Source organism: Triturus cristatus, chromosome 11 (genome assembly GCF_964204655.1).
Source record: "Triturus cristatus chromosome 11, aTriCri1.1, whole genome shotgun sequence".
Taxonomy (NCBI): domain Eukaryota; kingdom Metazoa; phylum Chordata; class Amphibia; order Caudata; family Salamandridae; genus Triturus; species Triturus cristatus.
The window spans coordinates 372,736,154-372,752,879 of NC_140594.1; the positions used below are offsets into that span (position 1 = coordinate 372,736,154).

At 50.6% G+C, this 16,726-nt stretch overlaps 1 protein-coding gene across 1 annotated transcript in view; it reads right to left on the minus strand.

Moving 5' to 3' along the window:
• The window catches only part of SNRNP200 (small nuclear ribonucleoprotein U5 subunit 200), a 468,968-nt gene that overhangs the window by 191,787 nt on the left and 260,455 nt on the right, over positions 1 to 16,726 (minus strand). The window contains exon 24 of the mRNA XM_085634342.1: positions 13,083 to 13,166. Coding sequence (XP_085490468.1) covers positions 13,083 to 13,166 — 84 coding nt within the window. The remainder of the gene's footprint in view (positions 1 to 13,082; positions 13,167 to 16,726) is intronic.

Here is a 16,726-nt window from a genome sequence, read left to right on the forward strand (position 1 = left end):
CAAAAACCTAAAATTTCCACGGTTAATATTCTCAGGTGATATGAGGTTCTTTAAAAGACGGTTTTAGGTTTTGTACAGTTTTGTACAGTGACACTCTGTTCAGGTTCCCCAAGGTGCACTGCTCTTCTGGGGACTGGACAAAGCTCGCCAAAAGTAGTGGGTTACGCAATCACCTGCCCAAGCTAAAACAACAAATAAAGACAACCAAGAGCCAGTTTTGCTGAATGTGTTGGTGGAACATGTTGGTGCACTGGTCTATTACCAAAAATGTGGTTAGACTCTACCAAAAGACTAATTGTATTTGTATGCAGAGGTGAAAATTGCTTGGTCCCAATGGATCCAGTCTTCTAGACAGTCCGTCAAGTGATAGGTACAGGAAGGGTTGAGGTTTTCAACCATGGACAATCATATGTTAAAAAGCAAGATGCACAGCGATAAAATACGGACTATGCTTGCTTGCCACCCTCTTGCTCACATATGGAGATAAAAGAGATTTGGTGAAAGAGCCTTTACTGGGTATGCTTGGCGTTTATGTTACAGTAAAATCTTCTTAGGGCTCCACCCCATCTGTAGTAAAAGACCTCATTTTGTATGATCAGTTTTTAGAGTGATGCTTCTGTTTAACTTACTTCTAAGTATTTATATGACCTTTTTGATGGAAAAGATCCTATTACACGGAACACGGAGGTGAGAGGGCGGTGAGGAATCTGGGGTTAGTCAGGTAGAGTAGCCACCAAAAAGACATATCGAAAGTAAGTAACTTGTTCTGATAAATACTTCTAACCACATATTCCTCACCTTGTGGGTAGATGCCAAAGCCATACTCTATCAAAGGTGGTGGTGGTGCAACCTGGGGCTCAGACCAAAGATTTCTGCAGGAAAGAAAGGGCAAAATGCCCATCCCTACAGACCTGAATGCTGAGATAGTAGTGCTTCATGAATATGTGGACCAATGCCCACATAGCAGCCTAACAGCTACCCAGGACAGGCACTCCACGTGCAGATGCAGTAGTAGCAGCCTGTAACCTAGAATTAGCCGTAACCTGTTGGGGACTGCTTCTTAGCTGCAAAGTAGAAGATTTTAATGTGGAGAACTATCCACCTAAGATGATTGTTTTCTGCACTACCATGCCTTTTATGACCTAAAAAACCCACAAAGAACTGATCACCCAATCGGTGAATCTTGGCATGATTCATGTAGTAACTGAGGGCTCTCTTGTGGTCCAAGCAATGCAGTCTTTCTTCCTATTTTGACGAATAAGGCATAGCAAAGAATGTTGGTCGGGTCAAGCATGCCGGCCATGAAAAGTTGGTACTACTTTTGGCAGGAATGCGGCTTGAGTTCTCAACACCAGTTTGTCTGGATAAAATGTTGTGCAAGTCGGCTGGACCGAGAGTCCCCGAAGCTTGCTCGTCCGCCAAGCGGACGTCATGGCAATCAAGAAGACTGTTTTCAGAATCAAACGATTTAGTGGACAGCTGTGCATTTGTTTAAAAGGAGTACACATTAAAAAGGTAAGAGCCAAATTAAAGTCTCATTATGGCACCACAAAAGACTTTGGTGGAAACATGAATTGTAAACCTTTAGGAAATCGCTTCATAATGGTTGATTTGAACAAGGTAGGCAGTTCCAGCAACCACAAAAAAGCCAAAAGAGCTGACAAATAGCTTTTAACAGTGCCCAATGCAAGTTCTAGCGTGGTAAAAAACAAACAACAACACTTACGAAAGTTTGCTATGTACAGTTCTATCTGGGAGGCACTGCACCAAGCCACAAACTTGTCCCAGCGCCCGGCGTACACTCACTTCGTTGAAGGGCACCTAACTGCCAAGACATCATCAACAGTCTCAGGAAGGAGATCAATGGAAAGCAACTGCTGCCACTCCACCTCAACACATAGAGGTGCAGATTGCACAGGCCCAGGTGCAGGACCCTGCTCTATTGTTGCAACAGCAGATGCTCTCTAAGGGGTAGCATGATTGGAGCACTGATGCCCAGATCGTCTGCATACCCCTCTCCCCTCACCCAATCCAGAGTCACTAATATTACTTGGGCCAGGTCATTCTTTAACTTCTTCAGAATTTGAGCCTGGAGGAGTAGAGGTGGTAATGTATATAGGAGTTTTGAGCTCCACTCTAAGCGGAATGCATCTACAAGAGAGCGCAGTATTGTGAACTCCACTGCACAAAGGGCTAATATTGTGTCTTCTCTGAGGAGACAAAACAATCGAACCGTGCTGGAAGACACCCTGGACCACCTAACCGGCAGGTGAGTTAGTTAGCCCTGCGTTAAGAGATCTAGTCAGATGGTTCAGGACCTGAGAAATGTCCTAAAGATTCAGCTACTTTCAAAGGCGTAGGGCCTCCTGCACAGGAGCCAAGACACTACCACATCCTGATTGTTACAGTACCACATGGGGGTGGTGTTATCTCCAAAGACCAGTACCAACCTTCCTTTGAAAGCTGACTTCCTCCACTCCCAGATGGCCTTCTCTACCCAGAGGCGATGCACCAGTCACCACGGTCAGTTCTGGGTGGGATAAGTAGAGGAATTTGCCTATGGCCCAATAGCGGTTTAGCAGCACTCATTGCAGATTTTTGCACTGTCTATTGAAAACTGGATGGAGTCTAATCAATTCCCCTGGCGTTTCAACCACTAGGGTTTCAGATCCCACTGCAGAGCCCCCATGTGCCATCTGGCATACTCGACCAGCAAAAAGCAGGAGGTCAACAATCCCTGTAGTACCAGCCTCCCTCCCTCAACATCATATTAACCGCCTGAATATCCTGGACATTTCACTATAAGGGAAAAGCTTGGAATCACACCGTATCCAGGATGGATCTGATAAAAGGCAAATTCTGCAAAGGAGTCAGCTGTGACATTGTGTAGGAAACTGGGTTTTGTTGCAGTAACCCCCCAAAACCACTTTTTGCCTGGTATTGGATGCAACTTTGACTGAAGTGTACTGTGATCCTGCTAACCAGGTTCCCTGTACCAGTGTTCTTTCCCTAAAAATGTACAATTGTTCCCCCAATTGGCAAAACCCTTCAGCACTCTCTGTATGTCCCCAGTAAACGGTACTCTGGTACCTTGGGCCTGAAGTACTAAAGAGGGTCTCCTAAGGAATTGCGCTACCCTAAGGGACCCCTCACCAAGCACATGCAAGTATGCTATTGTAGTCTGCGTGACTTGGTGCAGACAAAAATGAAAAAACGACAAGCCACACATCCCTGTGTGCCATGTGCAGGAAGCTGGCTCTGTATATACTATACCAAAGTACGTATAGTGTGCACAGAGTCTAGTGGATCCCCAAGGGTATACAGAGGTAAAAGTAGATAATACCTTATTCTCTATTTGTGGTAGAGTGGTTGAGCAGTAAGGCTATATCAGAGGGTAGTGTTAAGCATTTATTGTACACACTCAGGCATGAAATGATGTCACACACGCGAAGACTAAACTCAGACCAACTGTTTGTATCAAAAATGTTCCTTTATTGTATTTAATTTTAGAACTAAGCAGGACTTTGCACAGGTAAGTAAACATTTTACTTGTCAAGGCAGGTTGATAGACACAAGCAACCTGAATGAAAATGACTGATAAACGTTTGTAGAATCTTTATCTCCGTGTGATAGGCCTAGATATCACATTGAGACATTTCCTGGATGAAAGGTAGGTATAACAGTTTTGCAATATAACAGATACTTCGATTTCCATACAAACACTTTTCAACACTTCAGAGGGAAAAAGTCAATTCAATCCAATTGGGAAAAATGAGGGTTATCAGTTTGCAGGTAAGTAAACGTTTTTTAGGGTTGAGTTTCTGGGGTTAGAACCAAGGTTCCCCCAGAGCCAAGGATGCACTCAAAAAAGAACCCTCAGTGGCACTGGGGTGGCCGGGACAGAGTGCTGAGGCCCAATGTTACCCTATGGGGCTCAGGGGGCTGTCAGTTGGTGGCTGCTCTCGGGCAGGCCACAAGGTTGAGGAAGCAAAGCTCCTAGGGTTAAGCTCAGGGCAAGGGGGGATCCGAGTTAGCACACAAGGAGCACCCACAGTGGCACAGGGGTGGCCGGGTGCAGCATCGGCGTTGGGTGCCCTGTTAGTTTCAATGAGGAATCTCCAGTCAGAACAAACACTGCAGGCTCAAGCACGAAGACTTTCTGGAGGCGACCACCAGTTGGAGAAGCAAGTTGGGAAGCTGGTGGGTGCCTGGACGCCGTCGGTTGGGCTACTCAAGGCCGTGGGGCGTCAGGTGCAGGGGTGTCTTTAGGCATCGGATTTCCTTACCAACTCTAGTCGCGGCGACCCTCCAGATAGAGGCTGCAAGGTGTGGTCAGGAGGCTTTAAGCAGGTCAGGGATCACCGGATCCCAGGTCAGGATCGACGGGGAGACCTTCTTGTGGTGTTGGGCCACTCGAACTCGGGCCGTGGGCGTCGGGTGCAGAGTGATGCCAAACCACAGATTTGACAAGAGCCAGAGTCTGGTTTCTAGAACAAGTCCAGTGTTCACGTGAGTCTTTGGAGGGAAGGTCCTCTGAGTTCTGGGGGGGCTTCTGACTGCAGGACACGCTGGGATTCCGCTGGACCAGGTTGAGGTCGGAACAGGCCGGTAGGGCTTGGGCCAAGGTAGTCAGTTGGTGTCATCCTCTTCTTCCTTCACTACGGCTCTTCGGTCCTTCTTATTCTTGCATGTCTGAGGAGGCAAGGTTCGGGGTAGCCCCTAAATACTAAATTTAGGGGCGTTTCAGGTAGGTAAAGTTTGGGAACGATGGGTCCCTTCTTTGGGGTGGGTACACCCCCTAATATGCCACCCTCCAGTGGGAGGGGGGCATAAGCCTCACTCTGGTTGGCTGGGTCCCCCCATCTTCAAGATGGTGGGGACAGAGTTGTACTTCACCTCGCCTCCCCCACCTGAGGGGTGGGATTGGCAAAGGTGGGCACACAACTATCCTCCAACCTTGGTTTTCCCGCCGATTCTCCCTCCCAAAGTGGGGGTTAGAACCGGTGGGGGGCCAGTTGCTGGGAGCAGCAAATGGCTGGGTCAGCTCACAAAGGCAGCAAGCCTTTGAAGCTTCCCGTTCGTGGACCTCGTTCATCCTGGGGGAGGAGGTGTAGGAAAGCTGTTTTCGGTTGCAGTAACCCCCCCCCTACTTTTTACCAGACTACTGATGCACTTTTTCTTGGTATGCCCTCGGTCCCTGCCAATCAGGTTCCCATGGCCTGTGTTTTCCCCCAAAACTAACCCAATTGGCATCCCTGGACACAGGTGGGTCCCTGGTAAATGGAACCACAGGTACCCAGGGCATGGGACCAGGGAAGGCTCCTAAGTGCTGCAGCACTTACTGTGCCACTCTTAAAGGCCCTGCACCTTTTCACACACACACACACACTGCCTTTGCAGGTTGTGTGTCTTGGTGAAGAAAGAAGTGAAAAGTCGACATGGCACACATCCCTGTGTGCCATGCCCACAAAGCACTGCCCTGCCCTAGATCAGCCCCCCCTCCAGTTGGGTGCACTATGCCAGTGGTGAGGGCACAAGGGCATGAGCCCTGTGCCCCTACAGTGCCCAAGTCCATTCTCGGGCATTGTAACTGCAGTGCTGCCATTAAGAGTATATGGTGCTGGGAGTTTGTCATTACGAACTCCACAGCACCATAATGGCTGCATTAAAAACTGGGAAGTTTGATACCAAACTGCTTGCTGCTTCCGGGGGCCTGAAACAATGCACATCCTGGGACGAGGTACCAAGTTTGCTCTCCCAGGATGGGCAGGGTTCATGAAGCGGAAGCTTCAAAGGCATGCCACCTCTGAGAGCTTCCTACTGGCCCCCACTGGTTCTACTCCCTACTTTGGGCGGGAGAACCGGTGGGAAAAACAAGTGAGAGAGAGCGGTGTGCCCACCTCTGCCAACTCCACCCCTCAGGTGGGGGAAGCAAGGTGATGCACAACTCCGTGTCCCCGCCATCTTGAGGATGGGGGGACCCAACGAACCAGGGACAGGCTCCTAAACCCCCCCCCCCCCCCCCCACTGGAGGGGCGTGATTACGTGCCCTCTTTCTTGCATGGTATGCCCCCACTTTTTGCTGCATTGTTGATGTTCTTCGACAGTGTTCCCTGGGCTGCTGCTAATCAGGTACCCAGGGCCTATGTTCCTTCCCTAAAACTGCATTGAAGCCTAAACCCAATTGGCATCTCTGGCCACATGTCGCCCCTGGTAGATGGTACCACAGGTACCCAGGGCACTGTGACCAGAGAAGGCCTCTAAGGGCTGCAGCACTTATTGTGCCACGCTCAGACGCCCTGTACCCTGACAATCACACACTGCCTTTGCAGACTGAGTGCCTTGGTGCAGAACAAAGTGAAGAGTCAACATGGCACACATCCCTGTGTGCCATCCCCACAAACCACTTCCCTGACACACATCAGTCACCCCTCTAGCCGGGTGCCCTATGCCAGTGGTGAGGGTACAAGTGCATGAGCCCTGTACCCCTACAGTGCCCAAATCCATTCCTGGGCACTGTAAGTGCAGGGCTGCCATTAAAGAGTATATGGTGCTGGGAGTTTGTCATTACGAACTCCACAGCACCAGAATGGCTACACTGAAGACTGGGAAGTTTGGTATCAAACTTCTCAGCACATTAAATCCCACACTGATGCCAGTGTGGGATTTAATGTAAAATGCACAACTGAGGGCATCTTAGAGATGCCCCCTGAAATTCGACCAACTCCTAGTGACCTTACTGAGTGGCTGCTTAGGCTGCCACCACCAGACATGTTTCTGGACCCCTGGGTCGAGAGCTTGCTGCTCTCGCAGGCCTGAAACAAAGCACATCCTGGGACTAGGTGACAAGCCTCCTCCCCCCGGATGGGCAGGGATCATGCCGCCTTTGTGAGCCTCTCCAGACCATTTGCTGCTTTCTTCAACTGGTCCCCACTGGTTCTACCTCCCACTTTGGGCGGGGGAATCGGTGGGAAAAAACAAGTGAGGAAGAGAGGTGTACCCACCTCTGCCAACTCCACCCCTAAGGTGGGGGAGGCGAGGTGAAGCACAACCTCGAGTCCCCGCCATCTTGAGGATAGGGGGACCCAGCCAACCAGGGACAGGCTCCAGCCCCCCTCCCACTGGAGAGTGACAGAATAGGGGGTATACCCACATCAGGGAAGGGACCCATTGGTCCCTGCACTTTACCTACCTGTAACGCCCCTAAATTTAGTATTTAGGGGCACCCTGAACCTTCCTTCCTCAGATCCAGCAACAACAAGAAAAGAAGATAAGAAGAAGGACGAAGAGCCGAGCAGAGCTAAAAAGAGGACGACGCCCACTGACTTGACCCCTCGAACCTGCTCCTGTGAAATCCCGGTGTGTCCTGCAGCCAGCAACCTCAAAAACCCCGGAGGACCTGCCTGCCTTCACTTCCAAGACTGCTTCTCCTGTGAACACCGGACTTGTTCAAACTGCAGCTTCTGGCTCCAGCCAGATACAGCGAATCCAGCCCACTATGCACCCGCCAAACCCGGCCCGAGCTCGAGTGGAAAAACACCACGAGGAGGTCATACCGGCGATCCTGACCAGAGATCCGGCCACTCCTGACCAGCCTCCAGTCGACGCCTGCAGTCTCAATCCAGAGGATCCCCTCTACCACGACCAGAGCCGGTAAGACTTTCTGACATCTCAAGGCACCCCTGCACCCGACGCCCCACGGCCCTGTGTGCCCAAACCAACGGTGCCTACCCAACCCAAGACATCCCAACTTACCCCTCGAAGTGGTGGTCGCACCCAGAATATCCTCGTCCCCGAGCCTGCAGTGTTTCTTGTAACCGGAGGTTCTCCATTAAAAACAACAGGGCACCCAACCTCAAAACAGCACCCTGCACCCAGCCGCCCAAGTGCCGCAAAGGGTGCACCTTTGGTGCTAATTTGGTTCCCTATTTGCACGGACCTAAACCCTAGGCGCTTTGCTCCCACAACCTTGTGGCCTGCACGCGAGCAGCCACCAACTGGAGGCCCCCTATCCCCCATTGGATAACATTGGGCCTCAACACTCTGCACCAGGCCGCCCTAGTGCCGCTGAGGGTGTAACAAGAGTGCATCCCTGACACTGGGGGATCCCTTGTTCTAACCCCAGAAACTCAAGCCCAAAGACCGAGTACTTACTTGGTAACCGTTACCTTCATTTCTCTCCATAGGAACCTATTGACTGTTTTCCTCTGAAAAATGTTTCAAGTGTGGAGTTGAATTGTATGGAAACCTGAAAAATTACAATTGTGCAAAACTGATTTTACTTACCTTTCCTCTAGGAAATGTCCCAGTGTGATATCTAGGTATATCAAACTGAGTGGAAAAAGTCACTTAAAAAGTCATCTAAAAAGTAACTAAAACGTAATCCGAACAGTATTTCAATACCTTGACTTACCTGGATTTCAAACAACTGCATTTGAACTTGCATTCACTTGTAAACACTGCATAATATTTTGCAAAGCATTTATTTCACTTAACCAGTGCCAGGCTTGGCTTGGTTTTAGAGATAAAATAGCTTAACAATACTTTAATACAGACAAAATTGGTCTGAGAAGTCTTTGAGTGTGTGACATCATTTGCAGATTGAGTGTGTACAACAAATGCTTAACAGTATCCCCTAATAAAGCCTTACTGCTCGCCCACATTACCACGAATAGAGAGTAAGGTGCTATCTACTTTTACCTCTGCCTAACTTTGGGGTTCCACTGGACTCTGAGCAAACTATACCTCATTTTGGTATAGTATATACAGAGCCAGCTTCCTAAAATGGTCGACCACTCAACCCCCTAATAGAGAATTTTGGGGATGCATAGCAAGCCCCTGTCTAATAGTAAGGAACTCCCTGGCCTCTTTACACGGTATATCACATTATTGATATATCACATGAAGAGCCAGCTCCCTACACATTGATAGTGAACCATAAAAATGTTTTAAGGTTCTCTGTTATCTGGAGGTAGTCTAAGACTGCATGGGGGTGAGAGTGCCTTCAACAGCCGACCGAGAAGATTGTCAACAAACAGCTGACCCGCTACCTCGAAGTTAACAACATCCTGGACCCTTCTCAATCCGGTTTTCGCAGCAACCACAGCACCGAGACTGCCCTCATCGCCGCCACTGACGACATCCGGACCCTGATGGACAAAGGAGAAACAGCCGCCTTCATCCTCCTGGACCTATCAGCAGCCTTTGACACGGTCTGCCACCGCACCCTATCAGCACGCCTCCATGATGCCGGTATCCAAGAGAAGGCCCTGGCCTGGACCACATCCTTCCTCTCCGGCAGAACCCAGAGCGTCCGCCTCCCACCCATCCGCTCCAAAACCACCGAGATCATCTGCGGCGTCCCACAGGGATCCTCCCTCAGCCCGACGCTGTTCAATATCTACATGGCCCTCCTCGCCCACGTCGCACGACAACACAACTTCAACATCATCTCCTACGCCGACGACACCCAGCTGATCATATCCCTCACCGAAGATCCCCACACCCCAAAGCTAACCTCCACAGAGGAATGAAGGCCGTAGCCGACTGGATGAAGGACAGCCGACTGAAGCTGAACTCAGAAAAGACAGAGGTCCTCATTCTCGGACCCACCCCATCAGCCTGGGACGACTCTTGGTGGCCCACGTCACTAGGCACAGCCCCGGAACCCACAGACCACGCACGCAACCTGGGGGTCATCCTCGACTCCACTCTCTCCATGACCAGGCAAGTCAACGCCGTCTCCGCGTCCTGCTTCAACACCCTCCGTATGCTCCGCAGGATCTTCAAATGGATCCCCCTCAACACGAGAAAAACTGTTACCCAGGCCCTCATCACCAACAGACTCGACTACGGGAACGCCCTCTACTCAGAAACTACAAACAAGCTCCTGAGACGACTCCAACGCATCCAGAACGCCTCGGCCCGACTCATCCTCGACGTCCCCCGCCGCAGCCACATCACACTCCACCTGAGAGGCCTGCACTGGCTCCCCGTCAACAAAAGGATCACCTTCAAGCTCCTGATCCACGCACACAAAGCACTGCACAACACCGGACCCACCTACCTCAACAACCGACTCAGCTTCCACACCCCCACCCGAAGCCTCCGCTCAGCCAACCTCGCCCTCGCCACAGTCCCTCGCATGCGAAAACCACCGCCGGCGGCAGATCCTTCTCCTACCTCGCCGCCAAGACCTGGAACACTCTCCCCACCATCCTACAACAGACCCAGGACCTGCTGGCCTTCAGAAGACTCCTCAAGACCTGGCTCTTCGACCAGTAGCACCCCCCCTCCCCAGCACCTTGAGACCCTCTCGGGTATGTAGCGCGCTTTACAAATGCAGTGATTGATTGATTGATTGATTGAGTCGTCGAAGCAAGGGCAGACTAGAAGACCAAACCTCCAAGGGTGTAATGTCACCACCAACACCCCTTTTGTAAACAACTAAGGGTCACTAGTGAGTACTTTGTATGTGGGAGCTGTAACCTCTGCCTCGAAAAGGCCAAGACGTTTGCAGTGCCAATGGCGGGGTCGGACACTGAGGGACTTTCAAGCCCCTGGCCTACCCCTTAAAAGGGACAGCTTTGTTAGGGGAAACTGTCTGGCATGTGCAGAGAGATTTAGAGAGAAGCTACAGGACTCTCTGAAATACTCTTGCAGTGTTCTCACCAAAGAGGCAAAAGCCAGCAAACGGCATATCCATTAGGGATGCCTGGACATCCTCTGAAATGCCCATAAACCTCATCCAGGTATGGCGCACCAAACTCCAGCTGACTGCCCAACCCAAGTAATCTGTCTGGTCCAGGCCAGATCGGATAACAAATTGCTCAGCATTTCAGCCAACCAGAATGTTTTGGGTTAAAGATGTCCGTATGTCATTCGGGACTGCCGGTAAGATCTGACCAATTATGTCCCACAGTGCATAGGTATAGCAACCCAGGTGACAGCGTTAACTAATCGTTAGGCAAGGTTGGCAGAAGAAAACAGGTGCTTGCCACAGGTCTGTTTGGATACACAGTCGGTGGACCAGAGTGATGGATGTTGGGACGGGGTATAGTTTAGAAGCTGGTAGGGAAGGGGCTAGGGTTTACTGTGATGGTAGACTCCCTCACCACAAAGCTCTCTGCAGTTGCGAGCTGCGTGAGAAATTCAGGATCACTCAGAGTTGATATATGGTGACGAATGACCAGTCTATTGTTCGGAGGACCAGAACATGATTTTCCCATGTGCCCAAGAAAGGATCTATAAGGGCTTCATTAAGGGCAGGAGATGTTCATTAGGGGCACATACCAATGGTCTTCATCATATTGTGGTACAAATTTGCCCCCTTCATCATAATTCTGGTTGCATCTGAATCTGGGCCAAATATTTGATGCAATGCACTTGCACAGCTGTGGTAGGGACAGTATGTTTGAGTTAGAAGGATTTCCAAAGGGGTGCGCTCCATTGGGTTTGGAGTGCTGCCTCAGCTGTGGTCGACTCGCAGTGCAGATCAATATAGGTTGTGGATCATTCCTCTGGCATCTACGGTATCTATGTCGAAAGAGCTGGCATGGGGTAGAACCAGAAGTGAAACCTGGAAATTCAGGGTGCATTGAGACCAGGTTTGAAATCTGCTCCGCAGAAGTGAGACCAGGTAAGGTGGCACGTGGACAGCCTCATACTCTCCCTGGCAATCGAAAGTGGCGGGAAGGGGACAATTAACGCTTGGACTTTTTGTGTTTCGACTTCGAGTGACCCGAAGAGCTCCACTGAGATAAATATCTGCAGTGGGAACAACTTCAGAAGGAAGACAGCAACCTTCCTTTCAACTTCGACCGATGTTGGTGTGGAATCTTAAGGTGTTTTGCGACGTAGAGCTTCATGGCCTTCGGATTCATCTGGGTGCAGTCATCGCAAACCCTCGAGTTGTGTTCCGAAACCACACACCAAAAGGCATACCATGCGAGGATCTGTTAAAGTCATCTGTTTACGGTAGTCTCTACAAGGTTTAAATCCTGTTGCTTTTGGAGAGGAAATCTCCCTTGCATTTTTTGGGGGGAAAAAGGCCAAGAAAAGCTAGTCAGACTAAAGGGGTAGAATTTTGGAATCAGAGTCTGAAGTGGCAGAAAGAAAGGGGGCTCCATCATCACTTTGGGCACAGAAAGATGCCAACAAAGAGCTGCTTTTGAGTTTTTAGCTTAGTCTGATGCCTGAGGATTATTCACAAGCGGAGGATTCTACGATTAGAAAATTCTAAGTCAACCATATGTTTGAGGAATAGTTTACAAACATTCATAATTCTCAAATTAAGCTTTGCTTTTCTTTTCTCTGGTGCCAAGCCTTTTATCATATAGCTTTATGTAGATGCTACAGTGCCTGTAAGAATGCAAGATTGAGACTATGACTTGATGCCAGTTTAAAGAATGCACTTGCTGTCAATGGACTTGAGCCTTTATTTGAAGGCACCGTGTTTTGTGCAATGACCAACTCATGGCCCCCCGTCTCCAACGCCCGGATCCTGCAGTAAATTACCACCAAGCTGATGAAAGGTACTGTTTATCAGTCCCAATTTCAAAATAAATTTACAATTTGACAAACCATATTCTATCTATGTTTTGTCAGGTGTAGTAGTTCTACCCCAAAGAAATAATTGGAGTACATGTTCTAATGTAACAATTGAGATCCTCCTCTTGAGCCCAGGCACTTTCACTGCTGAATCTACTCCAAGTGAGCTCCCTTCTCTCCAGCCACAAACCATTTCCTACACCATTCCCAAAGATAGTTCCAAACCTACGACCTCACTGTAGAACCTTAGTCAAGAGAACAGAACTAAGAGCTACAGAGAACAAGTCGGGTTTTAGAGGAAGCTCTCAACTCTCCAGGGGCACATAGTCTAGACCAACCCAAGAGCAAGCTGCTTCCTTTCCAGTCAGGACTCTCATACAACAGAAAGATCTGAGATGGAGCACCCTGGTCAACAGCACTAGGACCACTACTTCCAGAACCTACTCGGAAGGTGCTACATCATCCTCAAAAGCTAGGTCCTCATATATAAGGCTCTTTCAGAAATCTCCCTTCTTTCAGTCAATTTCACTCACCTGTGTGACATACACCATGTCAGCCATCAGAGCAAAACCCTCCAGCTTCAACTGTGAGATAAAGGCCTGAAGAAGAACATTTATCTGGGGAAAAAATATAAGAAAATAAGGAACAAGGAAGGAAAGAAAAGTGAAAAAGAAATGGTAAAGCAAGAAGAAAGTTGTCAAGAAGAGTCAAACACAAGACAACAGTCCTAAAACAAAATAACAATTTGGCACCACATTTCAAATGACTTATGAGGAATACTGAAAACATTCACAGGTCTTTCATTAACAGCCTTCCAAAAACAATGACATACACATAAAAGCCCAGCAGCAGGTCACATTACGCAAATGTCACAGCTGGAAAGTGCATTCTATTTGTAGTACCTATGTTATAAAAAGGAGGTATGTTCTGTTGGTGGGTATGTGTAGGAAAGTGCCCCTTTTTGTCACTGCTTTTCGACTGATGTGCACTGGGTCCCTGCTACCAGGCCCCTGTGCCAGTTCTCTTTCCCTAAAACAAGGTAAAATGGTCTAATTGTAACACAATTGGCACACATTTTGGCACCCCTGTATGTCCTTAGTAAGTGGTACCCCTGATACGTAGGGCATGGGTACCAAAGAGGGCCCCTAAAAGCAGCAGCATGTATTATGCCACCCTAAGGGACCTCCATACAAATTGCATGCTGACTGCCATTGCAGACTGCGTATCATGGTTGTAGGAAGCTGGCTCTGTATAGGATATTGCCACTAGGTAGTAATACTGTGCACAGAGTCCAGGGGTTCCCCAAAAGTGTACAGGGCTCAAAGTAAAACCCAAAGCGCTCTATTAGTGGTAGTGTGTGCGAGCAGCCTTGGGCCTAACATAGGAGTGTAAGACATTTATAACACAACAGTGATCAATAATGGACACACACGGGGGGAGGAGCCTAGCGCTTGACCAAGATGGCCGCGTGAGCTTTGAGCTCCCGAGACCCTCGTGCCCTCCGTCGTCTATCCTGTATATAATCCTGTTTGTATGCATGGCATCGTGTAGATGACTTGTCAGGGAGGCGATCGATGCCACCCGAGGTCGAATCGCCCACCGGGAACCGGAGTTATGCATGGCGGAAGATTGAGGCCCATCTCCGAGGGATGCCAGGGGCTCGAGTTGGCAGGATGCCCGACCTCTAATTGAACAACAGCGGCCAGGCGAGGTGTGAACTGCCGGACGGAGGTCCCTATCCTTTCACTTTCACTTTCTCGCCCTTTGTCTGCCCAGCCCAGGGAGTGCTCGCGTCTGCTTTATTATCATTCGGACGCTCTGCATGCCGAACTGGCGACTCATCGTAAGACGGAGCACTCCTGATCTCTCTCGCTGAGAGAGGGCAGTCCTGTTTGGACCAACTTGCTTGAGCCCACCATGTCGGGCAAAGCAGAGGTGGACCGGCCGAAGCCCAAGGCCACCAGGCGGGGAGCCTACACTCAAGCCAATAACATGGACCGCTATGCCCAGCAGAAGGGGTCACCGGGTGCACCGAGCCAGTCCCCGGACACACAGAAGACTGCCTCACCCTTGGCCCCGGAGCTCTCACTGCAGGATGTCATGGGTGCACTCGACGGGCTGCAGACTTCGATTGGGAGACAGTTTGATGCCCTGGCGCACAAAGTGGATACCATCTTGGTGGATGTTAATCTGATCCGCGCGGATTTGGGCAAAACAAATGAACGGGTCAAATCCCTGGACATCAAGACCACGGGCCTCGCCGATGATGTCTCGGACCTGCAGACCGAGGTCCGTAAGTTGCGGACCGAGAGTGATCTCGCCGCCCGTCGGCTGGAGGACTTCGAGAGCCGGGCCAGGCGCAACAACGTGCGCGTTATCGGGGTCCCGGAGTCCTCGGACGAGACTTCAGTGGACCTGCTCGTGGAGGACTTGGTGCTCAATCATCTGCAGCCTAAGGGTCTAGGGAAGTTCTTCGCAGTTGAGCGGGCCCATAGAGTGCCGGGTGGGCGGCCCAAGGTGGGAGCCACACCGAGGCCGATCGTTGCCCGGCTCTTTCATTTTCGAGACCGGGACGCTATCCTGCAGGCCTCGAGGGTAACGGGCCCGGTCCCCTTTCAGAACGCGTCGGTGAATTTCTATCCTGACTTCACCCAGCAGGTGCAGAGGCAGCGGCAGGGCTTCCTGGTGGTGAAGAGGAGGCTTCGGGAGAGGGAACTGAAATACGCCATGCTCTTCCCTGCCAGACTACGTGTGGTGTTTGAAGACCGAACATTCTTCTTTGAGTCGCCTGCCATGGCGGATGAATGGCTGGACGCTCTGCCTCGACGACGCACGGAAGAGGACACTGCCGTAGACGGGGACAGTGGCCGGGATGAACAAGGTTGATGTCTTCGGAACCGGGCGGACTCGGACTGACTTTAGATAATGACTTGCAGTAAATACGGAGGTTGTGGGAGGACGAGGGGAGCTCTTTCCTCCCTTAGGGTACTTTTTGTAGATTTTGGGTTTGGTAGGGCGACAGGCACACTGCAAGTTGGGGGGGCTTTGTAAGCTGCAGCAGGGGTGCAGGGTGGGGGGGTTTCCGGGATTTTGGGTTTGTTGCTGGGGGGTTTGTTTCCGCAAGGCATAGTGATTATTTTCAGGACTGTTCCATGGTGGCTCTTCGGGTGTGGGGTGGGCCTCTTTACGTTTGGGGATGGGGGGTAGGGGCTTAAGTGTTATAAGCTGGAATGTTAATGGTTTGGGGGATCGCATTAAGCGTGGGATTGTTTTGCAATTCTTGAAACGGTCATTGCCGGATGTTGCCCTGCTGCAGGAGACGCATCATATAGGTAATACGTGCTATGCCCTGAATAGGAAGGGTTATAAACTCATAGCTCATTCGGGATTCTCCTCTGGGTCCAGGGGTGTGGGCATCCTAGTCAGAGCCTCGCTACCATTTGAGGTGGATTCCACCATTGTTGATGATAGGGGGAGGTTTGTGGCGGTGGCGGGGCGGTGGGAAGGAAGAACTTTGGTTTTAGTTTCGGTTTATGTCCCGCCGGCCCTGCAGGCCTCCCCGTTCACAGATCTGGGTAGGGCCCTGCTGGATCTCCCGGGGGGTATGCTTGTAGTGGGAGGTGATTTCAACGCTGTTGGCTCCGGCCTACTGGATAGATACCTGCACCGAAAAAATAGGGGGGGGCTCAGAAGTGGCTTCCAGACTTTCTAGATACGCTTGGCCTGATAGACTGCTGGAGGCTCCGGCACCCCACACAGAGCCAATACACTTTCCACTCCGGGGCGCATGGTAGCCTTTCCAGGATTGACTACATACTCACTCTGGCTGCGCATGCCTCATTGGTGTCTGAGGCCAGGCACATGGCGCGTGGTATATCTGACCATTCGCCGGTGTGGGTCAGGCTGGATCTGGGTCGAGAGGGAGGGGGAAGGGTGGCCCCTATCAACCCTTGGTACTTCCGAGACCCCAAGATGCGCAGCGCGCTGGTAAAGACAGTAGATAACTTCTTCAAGGACAATTAGGGATCCGTGGACTCGGCAGTGTCGCTGTGGGAAGCATTTAAGACCGTGCTGCGAGGGGAAGCCCTCTCCCTTGTAGTGGCTGCCAAGCGGCGGAGAGATGGCGAGGTTTTGCAGGTTGAGGAGGAGATCGCGGCTTTGGAGGGAGCGCTGGAGG